Here is a 19,602-nt window from a genome sequence, read left to right as displayed (position 1 = left end):
AAGGGGAGCTCAACAGCTGTAGACCGGGCTAGAATTCACAGTCAGCCTAGCTGTAGAACAGACAGGTTTCACTTCTCTTGTTCTGTCCTGCAGTTAAATGTTGAATAGCTGCTAGTCAAGTCTTGTGGTTGAAGGATAAGTAACATGATTACAATGTCACGAGTCCTATCCTACTGGGTCTGTCCATTTGTGCAGTTGCCAACTGTGAAGGAATAATTATGGTTTGCACCAAAATGGATGGAAAAAGCTTTCAAAGTAAAATTACATCCTCCTTTTAAAGACTAATAGGCACCTTGAGTAAGACACCGACAAAACAGGACAAACCAGGATGGTAGGACAGGCAGCACCGCAAAAACACGTGGACTAAAGAGCAGTGTAGTGATTTATTTTTCATGCACCCCCCCAACCAGTCCAGAATCTGGAGTCCCAAGAACCAATCAGAGCTGCGATGCCGGCTGTAAACGCCAACTCCACTTCTGACTCAAGAGGTGGAACAGCAAAGACCTCCTTTACACCAGTGCAGTGTCTGAACAGGACAGTGAGGGCCAATAAAAGCACAGCTGTCTGATCTTAAGGGACTCAGTGGGTGTGGCTTGTCTGCTTCGATCTGACCACTGAGCAGAGATTCTGATTGATAAAGAAATATGGCAGCAATTGATGATTAGCACACAAATGACATTCATATACAAGACCTTACAGCTGTGGCAATTAATTCAACCATTCTTAAAGTTTACGCATGTTTTATTACGTCAGTGACACGCAGAAATTCATACGATATGATGCTATTCATACAATAAAAGAAACATCAAAGTCAATATAGTCTCAGTAATGCTATCAATGCTTTCAGACTACGCTGAGCTAAATGACAGACAGACAGCTATAATGCACATATGTTGAGTGGGTAACATTTTTACAAGGAGCTTCTATTGCCATTTATTTCCTCCTGTTCGTTACGCAGAGCCCTTTGTAAGTAGGAGGACTTGGATCTCTTCACAGACCACCAAACCCATTAAATTTATTTCGCTGAGCCTTGTTGAAAAAGACGCTGCAATCAGGCTTAATTGAGGTCAATCTTCAAATGCATTCATCATTTGAGGAAGCGATGGCAGTCGAAGGCAACAAGGTGCACTCAGGGTTCCGCAGTTAAAAGTCATTCTGTGGAAATTATGTGGCAATTCAATTACCTGCTGGCTGGTTTCAGAGGGATAGAGCTTAATGTTTCCATATTTCATCTGCTGAGGATATATTAATGCCTTGTTACTGTAATCAAATGTGTCATTTTAAGTGTGAGCACCAGCTAATGCTGACATTGTTTCACATAGTCTCTCCCAAGAGCTCGAGGAATGAGTCTGTCAAGTGGTGCCGAAGAAAACCTGCTCATTTTATCATGACTGTTTATATAAATGAAATGGATAAATAAAGTGAGATATGGTCATATTAACATTTAATTGTATTGTGAAGGTTTTTTATTCTACAATATCCACCTTAATTTGACTTTGATTTAACATTCCTTTAGTGTTTTACACTTGAAATTTGAATTACACTTTTCTCTTGGTTGAACAAAATGCTCTAATAAACCTTAGTTCCAACTTCAGGTGTGATCCTTCTGCCAGTTTGACGTTCACAGAGACATTCCAGTTGATTCCTGTCAACAAGCCTATGCCATGTGAAAAATAAACACGAATACATGTGTCCATGTGATACAATAAGCACAGCACGTTCTCTGCTGCAGTAGTGATGAGCAGGGAGATTAAAGCTTCCATTCTAGTCAGTCTAGATACCACAGGGTTAGATAATCTGTTTGGCTATCACTCAGAAGAGACCTGGGAATGGCTAGTATGCTTGCTCTTTATGCCACCTCGTATGATGCGTGAAATTAATGAAGGGAAGGCTCGGGGGGGGGGGGGGGGGGTCTAAAAACAAGTTGGATTTATCAGCTTTCGCCAGTCCTACTAACAAGAGTCTTGGTACAGTGGATTCACATACAGTACATATCATTTGTGACAATTAACCACTAGGGGGTGCCACAAAGCCACAAAATGATGTCTGAATTCAGAAATTGGGTTTAATCCTTTTCAAAATATTCTGCAAGTTATTAAACCCAAAACTTCAAGAACCAGTTAAAAGTCCGTTCTTTAGCAGTCAGCTGAAGTGGGAGGTATATGAGCGGCAGCCTAGCCATCCAGGCATGAGCGCAGTGTTATTATCAACATCTACCATCATATCAATAGCTGTTTGAAACACATAATTAATGGCTGCTGGGAGATGCGTTGTATAATAGTATATAATAATAATAATATAGTATATATGACATGAATAACTTTCTTTTGAATATGAAATATTATACTTTCTATTGATTGGGCTAGACTAGGCTTTGGTAATAGCTCTGTCCCTGGCATCTATTGTACTTAAAACATACACATATTACAGTTTATTATAGAACTGTGAAAAAAAGTATGTATTAATTATTTATTGCGTTAAACGTAAGTATTAACGTGTACAAATACGTTTAGCTATTCCCCTCGTATATTCTGTTTATAAGTAACCTCAAGTCACCCACTCGCTTCCACAGCCTGCCAGTCTGTCTCCGCTGGGAGATGGACACTTGCTGCAGTTGCTGGACGTCGCCGTGGGGTGGCGCTGTGGTCTCGGTGGGATGAAGGTCGAGCCGCAGAATCGAGAACCCCATCATCTCGTCTCATCCTCGGAGCTAACATCGTAACAGCATGGCCGCAGCAGTGTGTTAGAACCTTTTTTTTTTTTTTTTTTAATGTTCTGATCTTCCTCACGTCCTTGCATGATTAGACTCTATCTCCGCGTGGAATAATACTGCAAGTGGCGCTCGCTGCCCGGAGACGACTGGCCTGTGACCCGGGTGTAAGGAAGAAGGTAGCCCAGCTGGCTAACGCTAACGTTGGCTAAACAGTACTGTCGGTTCCTTGACACCTTATCGTATAACCGGGTTTTTTTTTTCGTCGTAAAATATTGTTTTCTGGTTGTTAAATGTATCTTGTGTTAAGATGTTGTTTATTAGCTTAGCTTGCTATCTTGATATTTCGTGATTACCGATGACGCTAGCTAGCCTTGCTAAATGCACTGACAGCTCACTCCTGGCGGTGTCGAGGCTCAACGAGTTGACCTTCCGTTTAGTTTCCTAAATTATCAATACAGTGAACGCAGATTTGATGTTAAACGTCCTTTCATGCTCAACTGGGCTTTGTTTCTGACAATCCAGCCGAGGTGCTAGGCTACATGGCTGAACCAGAGCTGCTGTTGGATTCCAACATCCGACTTTGGGTCGTGCTGCCCATCGTCTTCATCACCTTTCTCGTTGGAGTGATTCGTCATTATGTGTCGATTCTTCTTCAGAGTGACAAGAAATTGACGTTAGAGCAGGTGTCAGACAGGTGTGTGGCCTTCAGTTCTCTGGAACCATCAGTGATTCACTTGAATGATCATGATTCATATTTTTGACATTTCATTCTGAATCTTAAAAATCCAGCCAGGTTCTCATCCGGAGCAGAATTCTCCGAGAGAATGGAAAATACATTCCCAAGCAGGTAGGGGATTTATATCTGTTATTTTCTTATTGTTTTCCTTGTTTGTTTTTTTTATTCTGAAACTTATGAATGCCACGTTGCAATGTGATTACAAATCTGTTTTGATTTAGTCCTTTCAGATGAGGAAGTACTACTTCAATAATCAAGAAGATGGCTTTTTCAAAAAGACCAAAAGGAAGGTTGTTCAACCCTCTCCGATGACAGGTAGCTTTTACCAGTATGCGAGGCACGTTGATGCAATCTTTGGTGCTTCAGTCCGCAGGGACCCTTACAGAAGAAGTCGCTTTAACTGCAAATTGCATGTAAATCAGTTAGATGTAGTAAGAATGATATATATTAAATAATTACTTTGTCATATGGCTGATATTTTGGCTATATCAAACTAAAAGTACAATAGAGTAACATAATTTCCATTGTATAAAGAGAAGGCGTCTTTTCCTCTTCTATATTTTTATATTCTCTTATTTCCCAATTACGTTCAGAAAAGCCTAAAATAAGATGGAATGCTATTGAGAAGTCTGTGAATAAACTGCAGAAAAAACACAGTCAGTCTTGTGACTGCAAACCTGTTTCCAATTCACGGGTGTTTATCACTTCCTGTTAATATTTATTTGCGTTTTCTTGCACAGATCCCAGCATGTTGACAGACATGATGAAAGGAAATGTTACCAACGTCCTTCCCATGATACTAATTGGAGGTTGGATCAACTGGACCTTTTCAGGATTTGTTACAAGTAAATCTCACAATGTCTTGCCCCTTATGTTGCACAGAAAAGACATTTAATTTGTCTTGCTACCAAATTGTTTATTATGGAGATTCTACATTGAGCTCTTTCTACGTTTTGCTTCCCACAGCTAAAGTCCCCTTCCCGCTAACTCTGCGCTTCAAGCCCATGCTTCAACAAGGAATAGAGCTGCTCTCTTTGGATGCCTCCTGGTAAAAATAATAAAGCAAGCTCCAGAGATATACTTGCATTAGGCATTATGTATTCATTGCAAGCTGCTTAAGATGCCAGTTGTGTAATTTTGGCTGTTTGTGTGTGTGTGTGTGTGTGTGTGTGTCTTCCAGGGTGAGCTCAGCATCGTGGTATTTCCTTAACGTCTTTGGACTACGGAGCATGTACTCACTCATTCTGGGCCAAGATAATGGTACATTAATAATAATAATAAATGATGCAAAAAGGAATATTTAAATAAATACTGTTTATCATAATTTATCAGCATGCAGGTGGAGCGCTTTTCCTGTTTGAATGCACAGCTGTTGTTTTTGGGTAGTTATTTGGTTTTGCCTGTGAACTTGGTGAATTCTGTAATGTCTTTTCTACGCTGAAACAGTTTTGTATTCAGATAATTGTGGCACCAATAGGACAATCAACTTTTGCTTGGTCTCAACGTGTCACTATGTCAGCCTTTAAAAATCTACTTGACTTCTACTATCAAATCCCCCCACAGGTGCTGATCAGTCGAGGATCATGCAAGAGCAGATGAGCGGTGCTGCCATGGCCATGCCTGCAGATACTAATAAAGCTTTCAAGGTGAATAATGTTTGGAGTGTAACAGATTGATGTTGATGGTCTTTGCTCAGTTTCTCATGTTATGATTGTCCCTGATTTTAGGCTGAATGGGAAGCACTGGAGCTGACTGACCATCAGTGGGCTCTGGAGAACGTAGAGGAAGATCTGATGGGTAGAGAGCTGGACTTCGATGGCATGTTTAGCAAGGAGTTGCCAAATGGTATCTTCTGATGGCCTGCAAAATGATGACCACAGCAAGGATTTGTTTTTGTTAAATAAATAGATGGGACAAATCCCTTCATGTTATGCAACGTTTACATGCATTTATTTTGTGGTCCTTGTCTTTTCACATGTAACACCTTTCCATTCCTGCCCATAAAACATGTTACCTTAAAAATACACTGGTTTTTGCTACTGTTTCATTCATATTAGAATCAATTGCTTTGTTGCCTTGTCTTTCAGAGATGGGGGGGTGTTTGGGAAATTAAGTGGCTTTTTGCTTGTTGAAATGCTTAATTAGTAGCTTATAATACATTACATAATAATTCTGTTGCTTCTTTTGTTTGTTTCTTCTTATGTAATACACAACTAGATTAGATATCAACATTTTCAGGTGTAATATGCAAAAACAATGTAAAATAGCAGTACAAATGTATTAAGTGAGTGTTCAATTACATTTTACAATTCTTAAATGACTACTTCTGTTGAATGATTGATCTACTGCTCTGTATAAGCTGCCGAAAGTTAGACGCAGGTACCTGCAACACATTTCGTAATGCAAGTCCGCGTGTTTTGTACAGCATAAAGCCTGTTTTGAGTAAGTACCCGGTTGCACTTGTTTCATTAACACACAAAACTTTGAGTATTCTCACAAGTACTAATATCCGCGTCCACGTTTGTCCAAGTTGAAGCCAAGTGCTTTAAGCTTCTCGATGTCGCGGACAATAAATAGGATGTTTGAGATACTCGTGTTTTGGTGCACAACTGCTTCAGGACACCGAACAGTCGTCGGGGACGACAGGAGTCAGCAGCAGCCCTTTTAAAATCGAGTGCTCGAGCGCGTGTCCTTCATCCGCTCGTTCACAATACCGGCACATTCACTGCATGATGGCCGAGGGAGGGGGACCCGAGTCGGGCGGCGCGGCAGACACAGACTCGGAACCGGTAGCCGCTCAAATGCCAACCCCCTCAACCGAAAGTCAGAAACAGTCTATCGGCTCTCTTTTGAAAACGGTTCTAAGAAAGGGCGGCGAATGGTAAGAACCGACGGCGGCGAACGTTACCAGAGTGATTCTGCCTGCCTGAAACCGAGCTGGCTAGCATTAGCTTGCTAGTAGCGTGCTACGTGCTAAAGTAAAGAAAGCTATCTGCACCAGTACAAGGTGCTATGCTAACGATGTTTTGATCGGCTAATGTTAGCATGCTAATTGATAGCATGTCCAACTTGAGACTTTGTGTGCTAAAAAGTGATACGTTTTTTATATTTTTCATAATCGTCCATCTTAAACGGCCAAGTGAAGTTACTTTGGTGGCTCGTTTGTGGGGTAAATTGCGGTCATGCCAGCTTGTCACAAGTTGACGGACGCTGGCTGTGGATGTGGCTAGTCGGCTGGCAGAGTAGTTTAGGCCCTGGATCCAACTAGAAGCTCCTGTAAGTCAAATTGAAGTGTTGTTTCGTAACGATAGCCATTTGAAAATCGGTCCTTTTGGCAGCAGGTAGGAACGTCAACGTCATAGGATGTCGTGGGGCTGGACCTGCTTGTGTTGACTTGCAAATTGAGGTGGCTTGACAGGTTCTCTCCCTAGTCAGCTATCTTATGTTAGTAACTAATCTTGTTTCAGCTCGCAAAGACCATCTACATTATGCTAAAGGTTGTATTTAGGAGTCCGTATTTCAGCTGTTTAAATGTTACAGCAAATACAAAAATATGTTCCACGATTTGTTTTCCTTCTCAGAATAACATGTCACATGAGCCACGTTAATTTGGCAGGTGGTACCCACTTGGATGGTGCTTCTGCATACTCTTAAAAAAAAAAAAAAAAAAAAAAAAGAAGCGCAACCATTCCATAGTTTTCAAACTGAAATGTATTATTTTTGACAAACACAAAACTGATAGCTTTGGGAAACTCATGTCAGGTTCAAGAGCGAAGACTCTGTAGTTACACGAGACAGCCACAATCCTTTCTTATGAATGCATGGTAAAAAAAGAAAGCAAGTTAATTTAACAATGGCTTGAGATGACAAAGTAGCTGTTTATGTCTGAATTCCACAGGGTAGTTTTCTATGTCACACGTTTCTGCGTTGGCATGGGGCTGAATGTCACTTGACCCTATTCGATCTTTGCTTGATGTCGTAAACTTATCAGGTGACCAAAAAAAATCTCCCATGGAGTGAACGTGTTAGAAATTCAGGAGAAATGATCAAGTGGCTTTCACGTTCTGACCTGTTTTTCTTTTTTCTTTCCCAACTTTCCCCCCCCAAAACTGTTTTAGGTATCTTATAGACAGCCGATGGTTCAAACAGTGGAAGAAGTACGTGGGATTTGACAGCTGGGATATGTACAATGTTGGAGAACGAAGCCTCTATCCAGGACCGATAGATAACTCCGGCCTATTCTCAGGTTAAGCATCATCTTTTAAAGGCTTTGTGTTTCTTTCTGCTTTTTTGTTTTTGAACAGAGAAGACAGTAGTTAGACTGATCATCCCTCACTCTCTATGATGGACTGAGACCAAAAGCTCTTTTCAGGCAGTGTCCGTAATGCTGTTTTTCTTCCCCTAAAGACCAGGAGACTCAGGCCCTTAAAGAGCACCTCATAGATGAGCTGGACTACGTCCTCGTACCAACGGAGGCATGGCAGAAGCTTGTTGGCTGGTACGGTTGCCTCGACAGTCAGAGACCCATTGTCAGGAAGGTAATGCTGTTGAACACGGTTTTTCACTTTGATCATTTATTGTTGTAATTATGCACGCAGCTCCTAAATATTATCCCTCTTCACTAGGGTGTTGAACATGGCATGTTTGTCAAGCACTGTAAGGTGGAGGTCTATTTGCTGGAGCTGAACTTGTGTGAGAATGACAACATGGACAACGTGGTCACGCGTCACTTCAGTAAAGCTGATACTATCGGTGAGACATTTGTCAATTTCGAATGTATTTTTTTTTTTTATTTCAATTGGAAAAGATCTCCGTAATCACGCAAACCCCTGTTTCTCCAGATACTATAGAGAAGGAGATGAGGACACTGTTCAACATCCCATCAGAAAAGGAGACGCGACTCTGGAACAAATACATGAGTAACACCTACGAGCAGCTGAACAAGCCAGACAGCACTGTGCAGGATGCCGGTCTCTTCCAGGGGCAGGTAGCGTAGCGCGCGTGCATTTCAAAATAAAATTCAGATGGCCACACCCCAGAAACACACTGGCACTCACTGTGCATGCATTATTCATCTTCAGGCACTGTTCGAACAACAGAAGGATCAAATGCAATACATTAGTCCTGCTATTATAATAATAGTAATGAGGTAGAAATGTTGGTGTGTGATTGCACTATATTTCTACTTTATTGAGGGGACTGGTCTGCATTTTAATCTTTCAAAGTTCAGGCTTCAAAGCCATTGTCTGGAGTTGGACTAAAGTGCACCGCTGCTGTCGCTAATGTGCCTTACACTCGCGTATTTGCAATAATGTATTTTACTCGGCTCCAGTTGCCATGTGAAAGGCACAAAATAAATATTAATGGTATCCCAGCAACTATTGTCCTAAAGATATGAACCGGAGGTCAACTACATCCGATGAGGTGGCTTTGATAGAGAAGCCCGATTCGTCAGCACTTTGCTCGCGCTGGTATTCAGTTGGAGGTTGAGACGTCAGCGCTCTGATACGACGGTCCCTCGTGCCGGCTTGACTCTCATCCACGCCGTTTCCCCACAGGTTCTTGTGATCGAATGGAAGAACGATGATGGCACATGGCCCAGACAAGCCTCTCATCCCAAGCAAGTTTTTAAATCCCGTCTCTTTTATTCGTTTAAGGAAAAGGCTTGATATTGAAGTTATTTTTACAAACATAATTCTGCAAAACTGATTATTTTTTTTACTCTTGCTCGACAGATCCAGTACAACCCCATCCAGGAACTTCACTACCTCCCCAAAACTTTCCTCCAACGCAACAGCCAGTAGCTCCTCAACAGTAACCAATGGCGACAGCAGCAGTAGCCCTGGCTACACGCTTAACAACAGCACCTCCTCAGGCAACAGGCAAGAGCTGCCTGATTTATCACGCTGATGTTTATGATGCTTGCTTATACCTCAATGTGGAAATTATTTTTTCACGCTGTATTTATTTACACACTCACTGGGCGTGCAAATGTAGAGAGAGATGATGAAGTGATGGCCAGCAAGGAGTTTGATGCCTTGGCCAGGTGGTGAACTGGCACCTTTTCAGGCTACCAGCCCACACTGGACTTGAACCAGCCACCCTCTGGGTCCCAACTTGAATAGGGCACAGGAAAATTACAATTTTGATTTCCTCTGCTTTCATGAATAAATGGATGTGGAATACGGACATAACCAGAATGAAAGTGTCTGCTTGGTGTAAAGTACTTCAGCAGCCGGCGTGTCCTCCCCAAAAACTCATTGGAAGTAAATTTTAATATAGTAGAAGGAAAAATAAGAATCACTTCTGTTTCTCATGTATGTCTATTGCATCATATATCAATCTACAGGTGGAGTCCCTATAGATTCACAGTCCCTTTAGAATAGGTCATCCGAGACCTTGAGTTTAACAAACTGAAAACAAGGAAGCAAGTCTTCTTGGTGTCATGATTTATTTTCTGTTGACTCAGATTCTATATATGCTAGTCACAAATTTGATGTCAGATATGAATTAACAAATTGTGTTTCTCAGACCCGGTTTAAGTAAAAACAGAAGCGCATGTTATTTGATAGGCTGCATAGAGTGATCTGAACTCCTTTCATTTGGCGTTTTGCAGATATTGTTTAATTTTATGTTTTTGTTTTTGTGATGTGTTATTCCCGTTTAAATGACAACAAATCTATTCTGGCAATATTGAGAAGTTATTGAGAATTCATAGATTCCTCTAGTCTGTATTTTGCCAACATACTGTAATAATAAAGTCTTATTTAGACAGTCAATCTGTGACGCATTTGGTTCCAGCTGTAACAGCTCTGCTCTTTGCTACAGGTTGGGGGGCTACAATTCATATAGCTCGTCCTACAATTACAGAGAGTCCCAGTCACAACCTGGCCTATGTGGTCTCAGCAATTTGGGCAACACGTGCTTCATGAACTCGGCCCTCCAGGTAAAGAAAAAGAAAAATCTAACAGGGTCCCGGCTTTCACCAGGGAGAGTTGGTCACAGCATTGGGTTTGTACGTTTACCTCTATACTTTCTATTCCTTTCTGTCCAGTGTCTGGGCAATGCATCGCCTCTCACGGAGTACTTCCTTAATGACCAGTATGAGGCAGAAATTAACCGAGAGAATCCTCTGGGAATGAGGGGTGAGATTGCGGAGGCATATGCTGATCTTGTAAAGCAGATGTGGATGAGTCACAGCAGCTACGTGGCGCCACGCACCTTCAAAGTGAGTTGTGTCAAACGACTTGCCCTGTCACAGATAAAACCAGTGGTCGGCGGCTACATAGTGTGTAATATCTAAATGTTTTTTGTTTTTCCTTTTACAGACCCAGGTTGGTCGTTTCGCGCCGCAGTTTTCAGGCTATCAGCAGCAGGATTCTCAGGAGCTATTGGCCTTCCTGCTGGATGGGCTCCATGAAGATCTAAACCGTGTCAAGAAGAAGCCTTATCTGGCACTAAGGGATGCAGAGGGCCGTCCCGATGAGGTAATGCATATATAGATACGCTGTGGTTACATTTTTCAGGAGCATTTATTAGTCAAATAAGGAATCTAAAATGCCTCTCAGCTGTAAAACATTGCATAGCTGTTTATTTTTGTTTTTCAGCTGCAAATTTGTGCAAGGTTTTGTTTGTCTTTCTATTTATCTAGCTAGCTACAAGCACCAGAAGAGCGAACGCTCCGAACAGACATCACTTGTATATGTTTGAAATGTCTTTCTGAGGGTTTCCAATGAAAGCGTCATCTAATTGCAGATCGTTGCCAAGGAGGCCTGGACAAACCACCGTTTGCGTAATGACTCTGTCATAGTTGACATTTTCCACGGCCTCTTTAAATCCACTCTGGTATGCCCGGAGTGTTCCAAGGTGTCGGTGACCTTTGACCCATTCTGCTACCTCACGCTACCACTCCCCATGAAGAAGGACCGTACAATGGAGGTGTTTCTTGTGCGCTCAGACCCTCAGTCCAGACCCACACAGGTGAGAGAAAGATAAAATGGGTTTTCGTGAGGCTTGAACAAATGCTGTTGAGCTAATGCTAAATAACGTAGCATAGTTGGCTTTACGCTTGCCGCTAATGGTAGAGCTACAGGGTAGTAATAACAATAGAAAATACCTTAATGAGTATTAACCCTTTACTGCCAAATGTATCATATTTTCTTTCAGGATTTTGAGACTTCTACTTCATAAGTTTGATTTTTTTTTGGATAAAAAAAGCCGACATGCATCTGCATTTTCCATGAAAGAAATTTCAGATTTTGCACAACTTGAATAAATTAGAACGCTTAGATAAAAAGTAGTTTATTTATTTATTTGACAAATTTGTCAGAAGGTTCCATTCAGACCTTATTTTCCAAAAATGAGCATCTTCTGACGATTACTTCATGGTACGGGCTTTAAAGGGTTAACCAGTGAAGAAAGTGACATGGTGCTTCTTTTAAAGCAATATAGCCTGATAATAACTAGATTATACATATTGCTTTGACATTTTAAGCTACCGGCCTTGTATAACTGTCATGGTCACATGATGAGCTTTAAAATAAAATAAAAAAACAGTAATTTCCATATAATTAAGCTAAATTCATCCAAATATTTCATTGTGGTTATTTTTTCCCCTCCAATGATGTGTTCATGCTGGGACTTCTGACCTTGATGTTACATTAACTCAAACCACCATATTTCCATATCAAGCTGTAATATAAAATGCTCTTAATGACTCCACTCTGTCTTGTGTTGCAGTATCGAGTGGTGGTCCCCAAGCTCGGCACCGTGGCGGACCTGTGCAGCACCTTGTCCAAACTCTGCGGGTTTCCTCCAGAAAATGTTAGAACTTGATCCTTTCACACAGTCACGAAGGAATCATTTATTTTAGACTTTCTGCTGTAGATTATCTTTGTCTTTAATTTGAAGTGGTTTACAAATGTGCTGACTTTTTTGAATTTTGTCTGTTTCTAGATGGTGGTGGCTGACGTTTACAATCACAGGTTCCATAAGGTTTATCGACGGGATGATGGCCTCAACCAAATCATGGAGAAAGATGACATCTTTGTGTACGTTTTGCTGTTGTCTTAAGCTGATTACTAGTTGACATTTCATTCTAGGATTGTCTGATGTGTGTGTGTGTTTTTGTTTTTTCACTTTGCTCTTTGCAGGTACGAGGTACAGGAAGAGGACACCGAGAGAATGAGCCTTCCTGTGTATTTCAGACAGCGCCACTCCAAGCATGCCGGAAGCTCGACAAGCACCATGCTGTTCGGACAGCCTTTACTCATCACCGTGCCCAAACACCACCTCATGGCAGACGCGCTGTATGACAAAGTCATAGAGCGGATTGGGTAAGAGCTGAGTCAACAGCAAGGAGGGAAACGTGCACGTACAGTGAAAACATGAGAGCAAAATGATTGTGGTTGCAGGATTTGCATGTAAGCAGTCCTGATGGGATCACATGAAGAGTCATCTAAGATTTTAAATCTGTATTTACTGTTGCAGACGTTACGTAAAACACTCTCAAAGCTCGAGCGGTGAAAGCCGCGCCTCGGCGTCGGCGACCTCCGCGAGCTGCAGCCACACGACCGAGTCTTCCACATCGTCTAGCTTCAACACCAGCCTGGGGGGCTGCTGCAGCCCCCTGTCGGACGGGGCCTCCTGCAGCGCCAGCTCCAGTAACGGCAGCAACCACGAAACTAACGGGCTCTACGACGGTCAGCATCGCGCCACATTTAAATAAATATAAAGCAAATGTTCAGCAGGAGAACCCCTATCCTCGATGTTAAACTAGGCAGAAACGTTACAAAGGAAGAAAAGCCACCAAAGAGTGACCGAATGTGTTCAGGTGAGGACGAGGCCATGGACCACCAGGTGAGTCCAGAGCCAGAAAACAGTCACTCTGAAGAGGACGAGGACGCCTCTGACTTGCAAATTGGGTGTAAAGGAGGCAAGCTGTGCTCGACGCCATCCAAGCTCTTCACCTTCAGCATAGTCAACTCCTACGGAACGGCCAACATCAGCCCGCTGCCTTGTGACGGAAATGTCCTCCAGCTCAACCGTAAGATTTCATCCGTCGGCTTGTAGAGTGTTTTCATTTTCAAGGTCACTTTGTGTTGACAAATCTCCTCCCTCCCTCCGCGCAGCACATTCCACAGTGGCGATCGACTGGGACACAGAGTCCAAGAAGCTGTGTTACGATGAACAGGAAGCGGAGGTCAGTGGGCTGATATTTATCCAGAAGCAAGAGCTCTTTATTTAGCTATTGTGCAATGCTATTATTATTAGAAGAAGTAATTGGATGATTATTTTTGGGGTCGGGTTTTAGTTTAGAGGACTTGTGAAACTATCATTTGAGTGTGAGTCAGACATTCCTCTTAAAAAAAGTTGCATAAATGAGAGCCGTTCCATCAACATTTAATCTCCGTTTAGAAATAAATCAAACTTTCCCAGTGAACACCACAAAACTATGTTCCTGCTATTAGATTAGCACAGCAGCACCCATTTATTGAACTCATTGCAGGCTCCCCCCCCCCCCCCCCCCCAAAAAAAACTGGATGACAAAATTTAGTTTCTGATCAGCTCTCAAATGGAAAGTGTTTTTTACATTTTTAATCTGAGCCCCGTTTTCTCATTTTGTTGGATGTAAATTATTACAATGTTCAGAAACAGGAGATTGGTCCATTGTAATCCAGTGAGGGAAGGACTGCACATAAATAAATATTAAACCACTTCCACACTGTAAAGAAGCTGTTCATATTTATGTCTGTCGTTCGTAGGCCTATGAGAAGCATGAGAGTATGCTGCAGCCCCAGAAGAAGAAGGCCACCGTTGCGTTGAAGGAATGCATCGAGCTCTTCACTACCATGGAGACGCTGGGAGAGCACGACCCATGGTAAGGGGTTCACAGCCAGAAGCCATCCCAGCATGAGGTGCTCCGTTGTTTGCTCTACTGTTGTCATGGAGAAATGTTTTTTTCTTGCGCAGGTACTGTCCGACGTGTAAGAAACACCAACAGGCCACAAAGAAGTTTGACTTGTGGTCGCTGCCTCGCATCCTGGTGGTTCATCTCAAGCGTTTCTCCTACAACCGGTGTTGGAGGGACAAACTGGACACGGTGGTGGACTTTCCCATCAGGTACGCAGGCAGCGCGGCTCGTTGCGCCGATGGTTAAAGGGCGCTCAGAATGATGCTTTGGTCCGATGCTGGTATTTAAAGGCTTTGCAGATGTTAAAAACGGTGAATGTTGGCATTTTATGACTTTCAGACTGAACTAAAGAAGTTCTCTTACTATTCCGACGGGGCCAGACCGCTGAAATATTTATCGCCTCTCATTTTGCTGGCAATTTTATAAACCACACTTGTAAAAAGAGGAAGCAAAAACAAGTGTGTGTCATTGGAACTGAGAAACGCTGCGTTGGGATTGTGACACTAGGAGGAAGTTTACATTCGGGCCACGCGGACAGCGAGACTTGTGCAATGAGGAAACGGTCGTCGAGAGAAACGGACTATTGTTGCTCGAGAGCTTGAATAAATGTGTCCTCACTGACCGCACCTGGGTTAGGTTGTGTAACTTCAGCTTTAAAAAGGAGCCGCCATTGTTTCTCAGTTGGTGCGGAACAAATGTCCCTCTGTCATTTACAATGGAGAAGTTTCCTCACAGTTCCAGGGCCCGACCACGTCCTGTTTGACACGCGACTGTTTTTGCACCGCATGTTCACGTTTACAGAGGAACTTGAAACTAGAAATGGTAACAATCATGTGGCGACTCATGTTGTCTGACTTTATCTTGGTGTAAGATGATATTTTTATTTTTATTTTTTTTACATTAAATGGGTTTGGAGAGTTTCTCTCCCTGACTGTTGCTTTCTTCTTCGTCAGGGATCTGAACATGTCTGAGTTTGTGTGCGACCCCAAGGCCAGCCCCTACATATATGACCTCATCGCTGTGTCCAACCACTATGGAGGAATGGGAGGGGGTCACTGTAAGTTCTTTTTATTGTACCGTGTACCTGGTACCATGCACAGCTTACGTTAACATGAACCCATTTCACCGCAGGAAAAGACGCCCGCATGTGTTTGTTCTGTATGGACGGACCATTAAGGGTTCTGATAAGTGAATCTATCCCTGGATAAACATGGCCTTTAGTGATGGTTCTTGGCCCCTTTCTTTACAGACACGGCTTATGGCAAGAATAAATTGGATGGAAAGTGGTATTATTTCGATGACAGCAGCGTCTCCTCGGCCTCAGAGGACCAGATTGTGGTGAGTTTTCGTTCTTTAAATCCCGATGTGTATTTGCTTCTCAAAGCTAAGCCCTCAGCCTATTTGGCTTCCTGTCCTTGGTGTTCCAGTTATTGTTATCCGACTCTCTCCTTCCAGACTAAAGCGGCCTACGTCCTGTTTTATCAGCGCAGAGACGAGGACGCTCCCTCCAAACCTCAGCCTTCTGCCTCGCTGGGAGGAGACCCAGAAGGGCCCGACGACCACATGGATACAAATTGAGGACTCCCAAAGTGGAACGGACACGCACTGAAAAAGAAACTCTTGGGAGACACACACGAAGCTTCGTTAACGACAGCCGACTACAAACATAATATTATCCCTGCCTTCCCTCCTTTTATCTGATTTTTTTTGTCTCAAGTCAGTCGGAGCCAGAAGAGCGACCCGAGATATTTGCTCCTACTGATTCCTGAAGGTAGTTCACGAGTCTTGAATTCAGACCAAGCATAGATGGATTTTAGATTCCCACTGGATGAACAGAGAATGTAAGAAGTGCCCTCGGATGCTTAAATCAACTAAAGCTGCTGTTGCTCAAAGCAGCATTCAAAAAAATACAAATAAAGAAGCCAAATGCAAACGTTTCAACCAAAGTGTTCCAAAATATTTATGATGAAACTAACAGTCGTTAGAATCCAGGCAGGTAAATGTTGCCATGCTTAATAACGAAGTCCTGTGGATTCTCAGCGTGGCGTCTTAAGTGTCACGTTCAGCATCGCCGTCATCTTATCTGCATCTTGTCACGACGGCATGATCTTGTTTTCAGCCACTCTATTATCTCTCAAAAAAAAAAAAGGAGTTTCAACTACCAGAAAAAGTTCTCTTCCTTTTCTGTAATCGCAAAAAGCAAAAAAAGCGGCCTTTTGATTCCTTCAACCCCAAAAAGAAGTCGCTTGGGATTCTGATACATGGACCCACCTGCTTCTGGTGTGTCCAGAAAGGCGGATTGTATGGTTTGACCTTAGCATTCAAGCTTATGGTCTGGCATACTGATCTCATGTTTATGTGTCTTAAAGCACATTTTGATCGCTGCGATTTGACCCCTAGATTATTTGCGGTCGCTGATCCTTGTTAGTCTTGTACATTGAATTCCATGTATTGAATTGCTGTTATTTGATATTTTCAAAGCACACAGAGTAAATCGGAATAAACTAGTATGAAAGTGGCGCTTTGTTCGTGACCCGTGTCAGGTTGGGGGGGTGGGGGGGGGGTCAGGACTCAGAACCTGAACAGCGTTTGATTATCTCAAATTCCAGTGGGCTCGATTCAGATGTTTCAAAGAAGACACGATTGTCCGGGAGTATTTTCCTCGCATAAATGAACAGTCTGTAGACTGTAATAATAATTTAACGGGTGCGTTGTAAGAGGGTTGCTCTTTATAAAATAGAATACACTCCTGCTCCCCGAGGAGCTGGATATATTCTGGGTCTGGCATTATAGTGATGCCGTGTGCAGCCTGCGGCATGCCGTAAGAAGGGACTCCCACTTCCTGTTTTCAGTCGGTCGTTTATCGACGTAACTACTTGGGACAAATAAATTGGGCTGCCTGTCTTCCCCGTGAATCGTGCAGGCGCCTAAAGCTCTATGGTAACTGAAGAGATGTAAAAATAAATAGATCAGTCATATCTTAATGCTAATATTGCCAGTATTTGGTTTTAACAGAAATATTTGAATTCTAAAATAAAGACTTGGAAGCCTCATTGTGGCTGCTTTGGAGTCATCGCACTCAATTTAAAACGTGCACACACCCCAATACTCACGAGATGCCCATGTCTAACGAAGCTGGCTGAAACTCAGCGGGGAGCTATTGCAAAAATGAACCATTTGCTTGTGGTGAAATATTCATTTCTCACACCATTTGGAATGATTAGTTCCACAATGAAAAAAAATCGGTGTCACCACGAAACCCGGGACGAAAATGTACCCCTCCCAATTCAAAACGAGGCTTTTGGGGCGAGGTTGAGTTCTTTATTCTGTCGTTAAAGGTCGTGCGTGGGTTAAACTCAACCTGGTTACATCACAGAGGCTGGAAAAGACACTTTATTGGTCCCCGTAGATCAAACCCACAGCCGTGCTTTACATGAACCCAATGAAGCTAGAAACATTTGGTCTTCTACATTTCATCAGACGCCCTCCTCACAAGCTTTGGTTTCAGAGGATGCCTTCATGTAGTAGAAGAGCCAAACGGCCTATCGGGCGCACCTGAGCACGGGCGGTCGGGAATAGAAGGTCGCGGCTAGGCTACGACGAGCACAGGTGCTGCCACATGTTGGCCGGTAGACTCCTCAGCTCGCCCAAGGAGCTCCTTGATGTCTCCATCGATGTCGCTGGTGAGGAACCTCCTGCTGTAGCGCTTGAAAGGCTCCCCGTCTGGGCCGATGAGGAACTTCTCAAAGTTCCAGGACACGTCATTCCTGCAGACCGGGCTCCAGATGATGCATTTGGGGTCATTCATCAGGGAAGATGGGTCATCACTGGGGAGGGGGAGCTTCTCCCTGAGGAACACAAATAGGGGATGGGCATTCACCCCATTCACGTCCACCTTCTCCAGGAGCTGGAACTTCGGCTCAAAGCCACTTCCAGGACGGACGTGCTTCAGAGAGGAGAGGATTTCATCGTTCCCGCAGTTCTCCTGGAGGAGTTGGGGAAATAAAGGTCAAATACAATGATGAATGGAATGTCTGAGCGACAGTCACAAAGGAGTTAGTCTTTAAAAAAAGGTTCAATCACCCACAATTTGAGTAATAAATCCTTCAGTGTATAACAGTAACTTATCCTGATTGATTAACTATTTGCATGCACAATTTGCAGGAATAACAGGATTGCACACGGTTGGATTTCTCTTTTCTGCTTAGATGGCTCTGGGTCTTGTTTCTAGTGGGTTTGACGTCTTTAAATCTGCTAAATATTTACTTTACAGTTCTTGTTATTGAAGTATTGATTATTGATTATTGTGAAAAGCGGCTTTTTAAGGACAGTCTTGCGATCTGACATCTTGTCCAAAGCATTTCGCACAAACTACACTTTCTAGTCTCACCAAACTTCATTTCTGCCTTTTCATGACCTCAGCTCGTCTACAAATCCCCGTTCTCGTGGTTATCAACGAAAATCTGCCTTCATTTATCTTTACAGTATTTATTACATTATTTTACGTGTCGCTCCGAGTTGTCGTCGAACACGTTCTACCGGACCAGCAGTTAACGCGTGACGTCTAATAACCGATTCAGTGTTCGTGCATGTGGTGCGCCTTCTGGTAGATGAATAACCGCATCACCGTTTCCTCATTCCTGAGTCGTTCTTATTGCTTCAATTATTTGCAGCGACTAAATTATTTTTTAATATTAATCTTAAAAAAACAAACAAAAAAAAAAAAACACGTCAACCATTGGTCTGGATAATTAACAATTTTATTTGTGTATTTGTGCCATAGTTGCAGTCTAACTTACACAAGTCTAGAAATATGACACATATTTAAAATAAATTCAATAAGTAATTATATATATAAACATATCAGTACCACGATCTGTCTCGACCGTGCATTGGACTCACCTGATGGCCGAACTGGTTGCAGGGAACCCCCAGGATAACGAGCCCCTCGCCGGCGTAGCGCTCGTGGAGCTCGTTCATCTGGGTGTAATCCCTGACGGTCGTCCCTCAGAGAGACGCAACATTCTCAACGAGGACGACTTTCCCCTGCAAGGATGAGAAATAAAGCGTTTCTCCCGTTAGGAGTTTAGCTTCGAGCTTGTAGAAGTTCGCAGCCATTCTTCTCCCACTCGTTCCCTTTATTCTCAGAACGCACTGAGCGCTTCTTCTTCTGGTCTATCCGGCTCCTTAAGGGTTTGACGCAACCTTCGAATTACCGAAGGGCCTTCTGCCAAGAGCGTT

General features: G+C 42.9%; 3 protein-coding genes across 3 annotated transcripts; 2 read left to right on the top strand and 1 right to left on the bottom strand.

Moving 5' to 3' along the window:
- The first annotated feature begins 2,720 nt into the window (after nt 1-2,720).
- On the top strand, nt 2,721-5,898 carry emc3 (ER membrane protein complex subunit 3). The gene is made up of 9 exons (XM_068742442.1): nt 2,721-2,889; nt 3,236-3,407; nt 3,503-3,560; nt 3,671-3,764; nt 4,190-4,294; nt 4,416-4,497; nt 4,630-4,709; nt 5,013-5,095; nt 5,177-5,898. Exons 2-9 carry the CDS (start codon nt 3,253-3,255, stop codon nt 5,303-5,305), a joined length of 786 nt encoding a protein of 261 aa, XP_068598543.1. The 5' UTR covers nt 2,721-2,889; nt 3,236-3,252; the 3' UTR covers nt 5,306-5,898.
- Nucleotides 5,899-6,178: 280 nt separating this feature from the next.
- On the top strand, nt 6,179-16,879 carry usp4 (ubiquitin specific peptidase 4 (proto-oncogene)). The gene is made up of 22 exons (XM_068742019.1): nt 6,179-6,330; nt 7,568-7,695; nt 7,857-7,987; nt 8,075-8,201; nt 8,291-8,436; nt 9,008-9,069; nt 9,185-9,331; nt 10,278-10,395; nt 10,504-10,677; nt 10,778-10,936; nt 11,205-11,429; nt 12,189-12,272; nt 12,405-12,499; nt 12,602-12,784; nt 12,939-13,150; nt 13,282-13,494; nt 13,580-13,650; nt 14,213-14,328; nt 14,421-14,570; nt 15,315-15,418; nt 15,611-15,699; nt 15,817-16,879. The coding sequence occupies exons 1-22, from the start codon at nt 6,179-6,181 to the stop codon at nt 15,937-15,939; spliced, it is 3,009 nt and encodes a 1,002-aa protein (XP_068598120.1). The 3' UTR covers nt 15,940-16,879.
- Nucleotides 16,880-17,672: 793 nt separating this feature from the next.
- gpx1b (glutathione peroxidase 1b) lies at nt 17,673-19,504 on the bottom strand. Its single transcript, XM_068742935.1, has 2 exons — nt 19,264-19,504; nt 17,673-18,346 (listed from the first exon to the last, which is right to left on the bottom strand). Exons 1-2 carry the CDS (start codon nt 19,477-19,479, stop codon nt 17,951-17,953), a joined length of 612 nt encoding a protein of 203 aa, XP_068599036.1. The 5' UTR covers nt 19,480-19,504; the 3' UTR covers nt 17,673-17,950.
- Nucleotides 19,505-19,602: the final 98 nt, after the last annotated feature.

Source organism: Brachionichthys hirsutus, chromosome 8 (assembly GCF_040956055.1).
Source record: "Brachionichthys hirsutus isolate HB-005 chromosome 8, CSIRO-AGI_Bhir_v1, whole genome shotgun sequence".
NCBI classification, from domain to species: Eukaryota; Metazoa; Chordata; class Actinopteri; order Lophiiformes; family Brachionichthyidae; genus Brachionichthys; species Brachionichthys hirsutus.
Note: the sequence above shows the minus strand (reverse complement) of the source record. Positions and strands in the feature narration are given on the sequence as shown.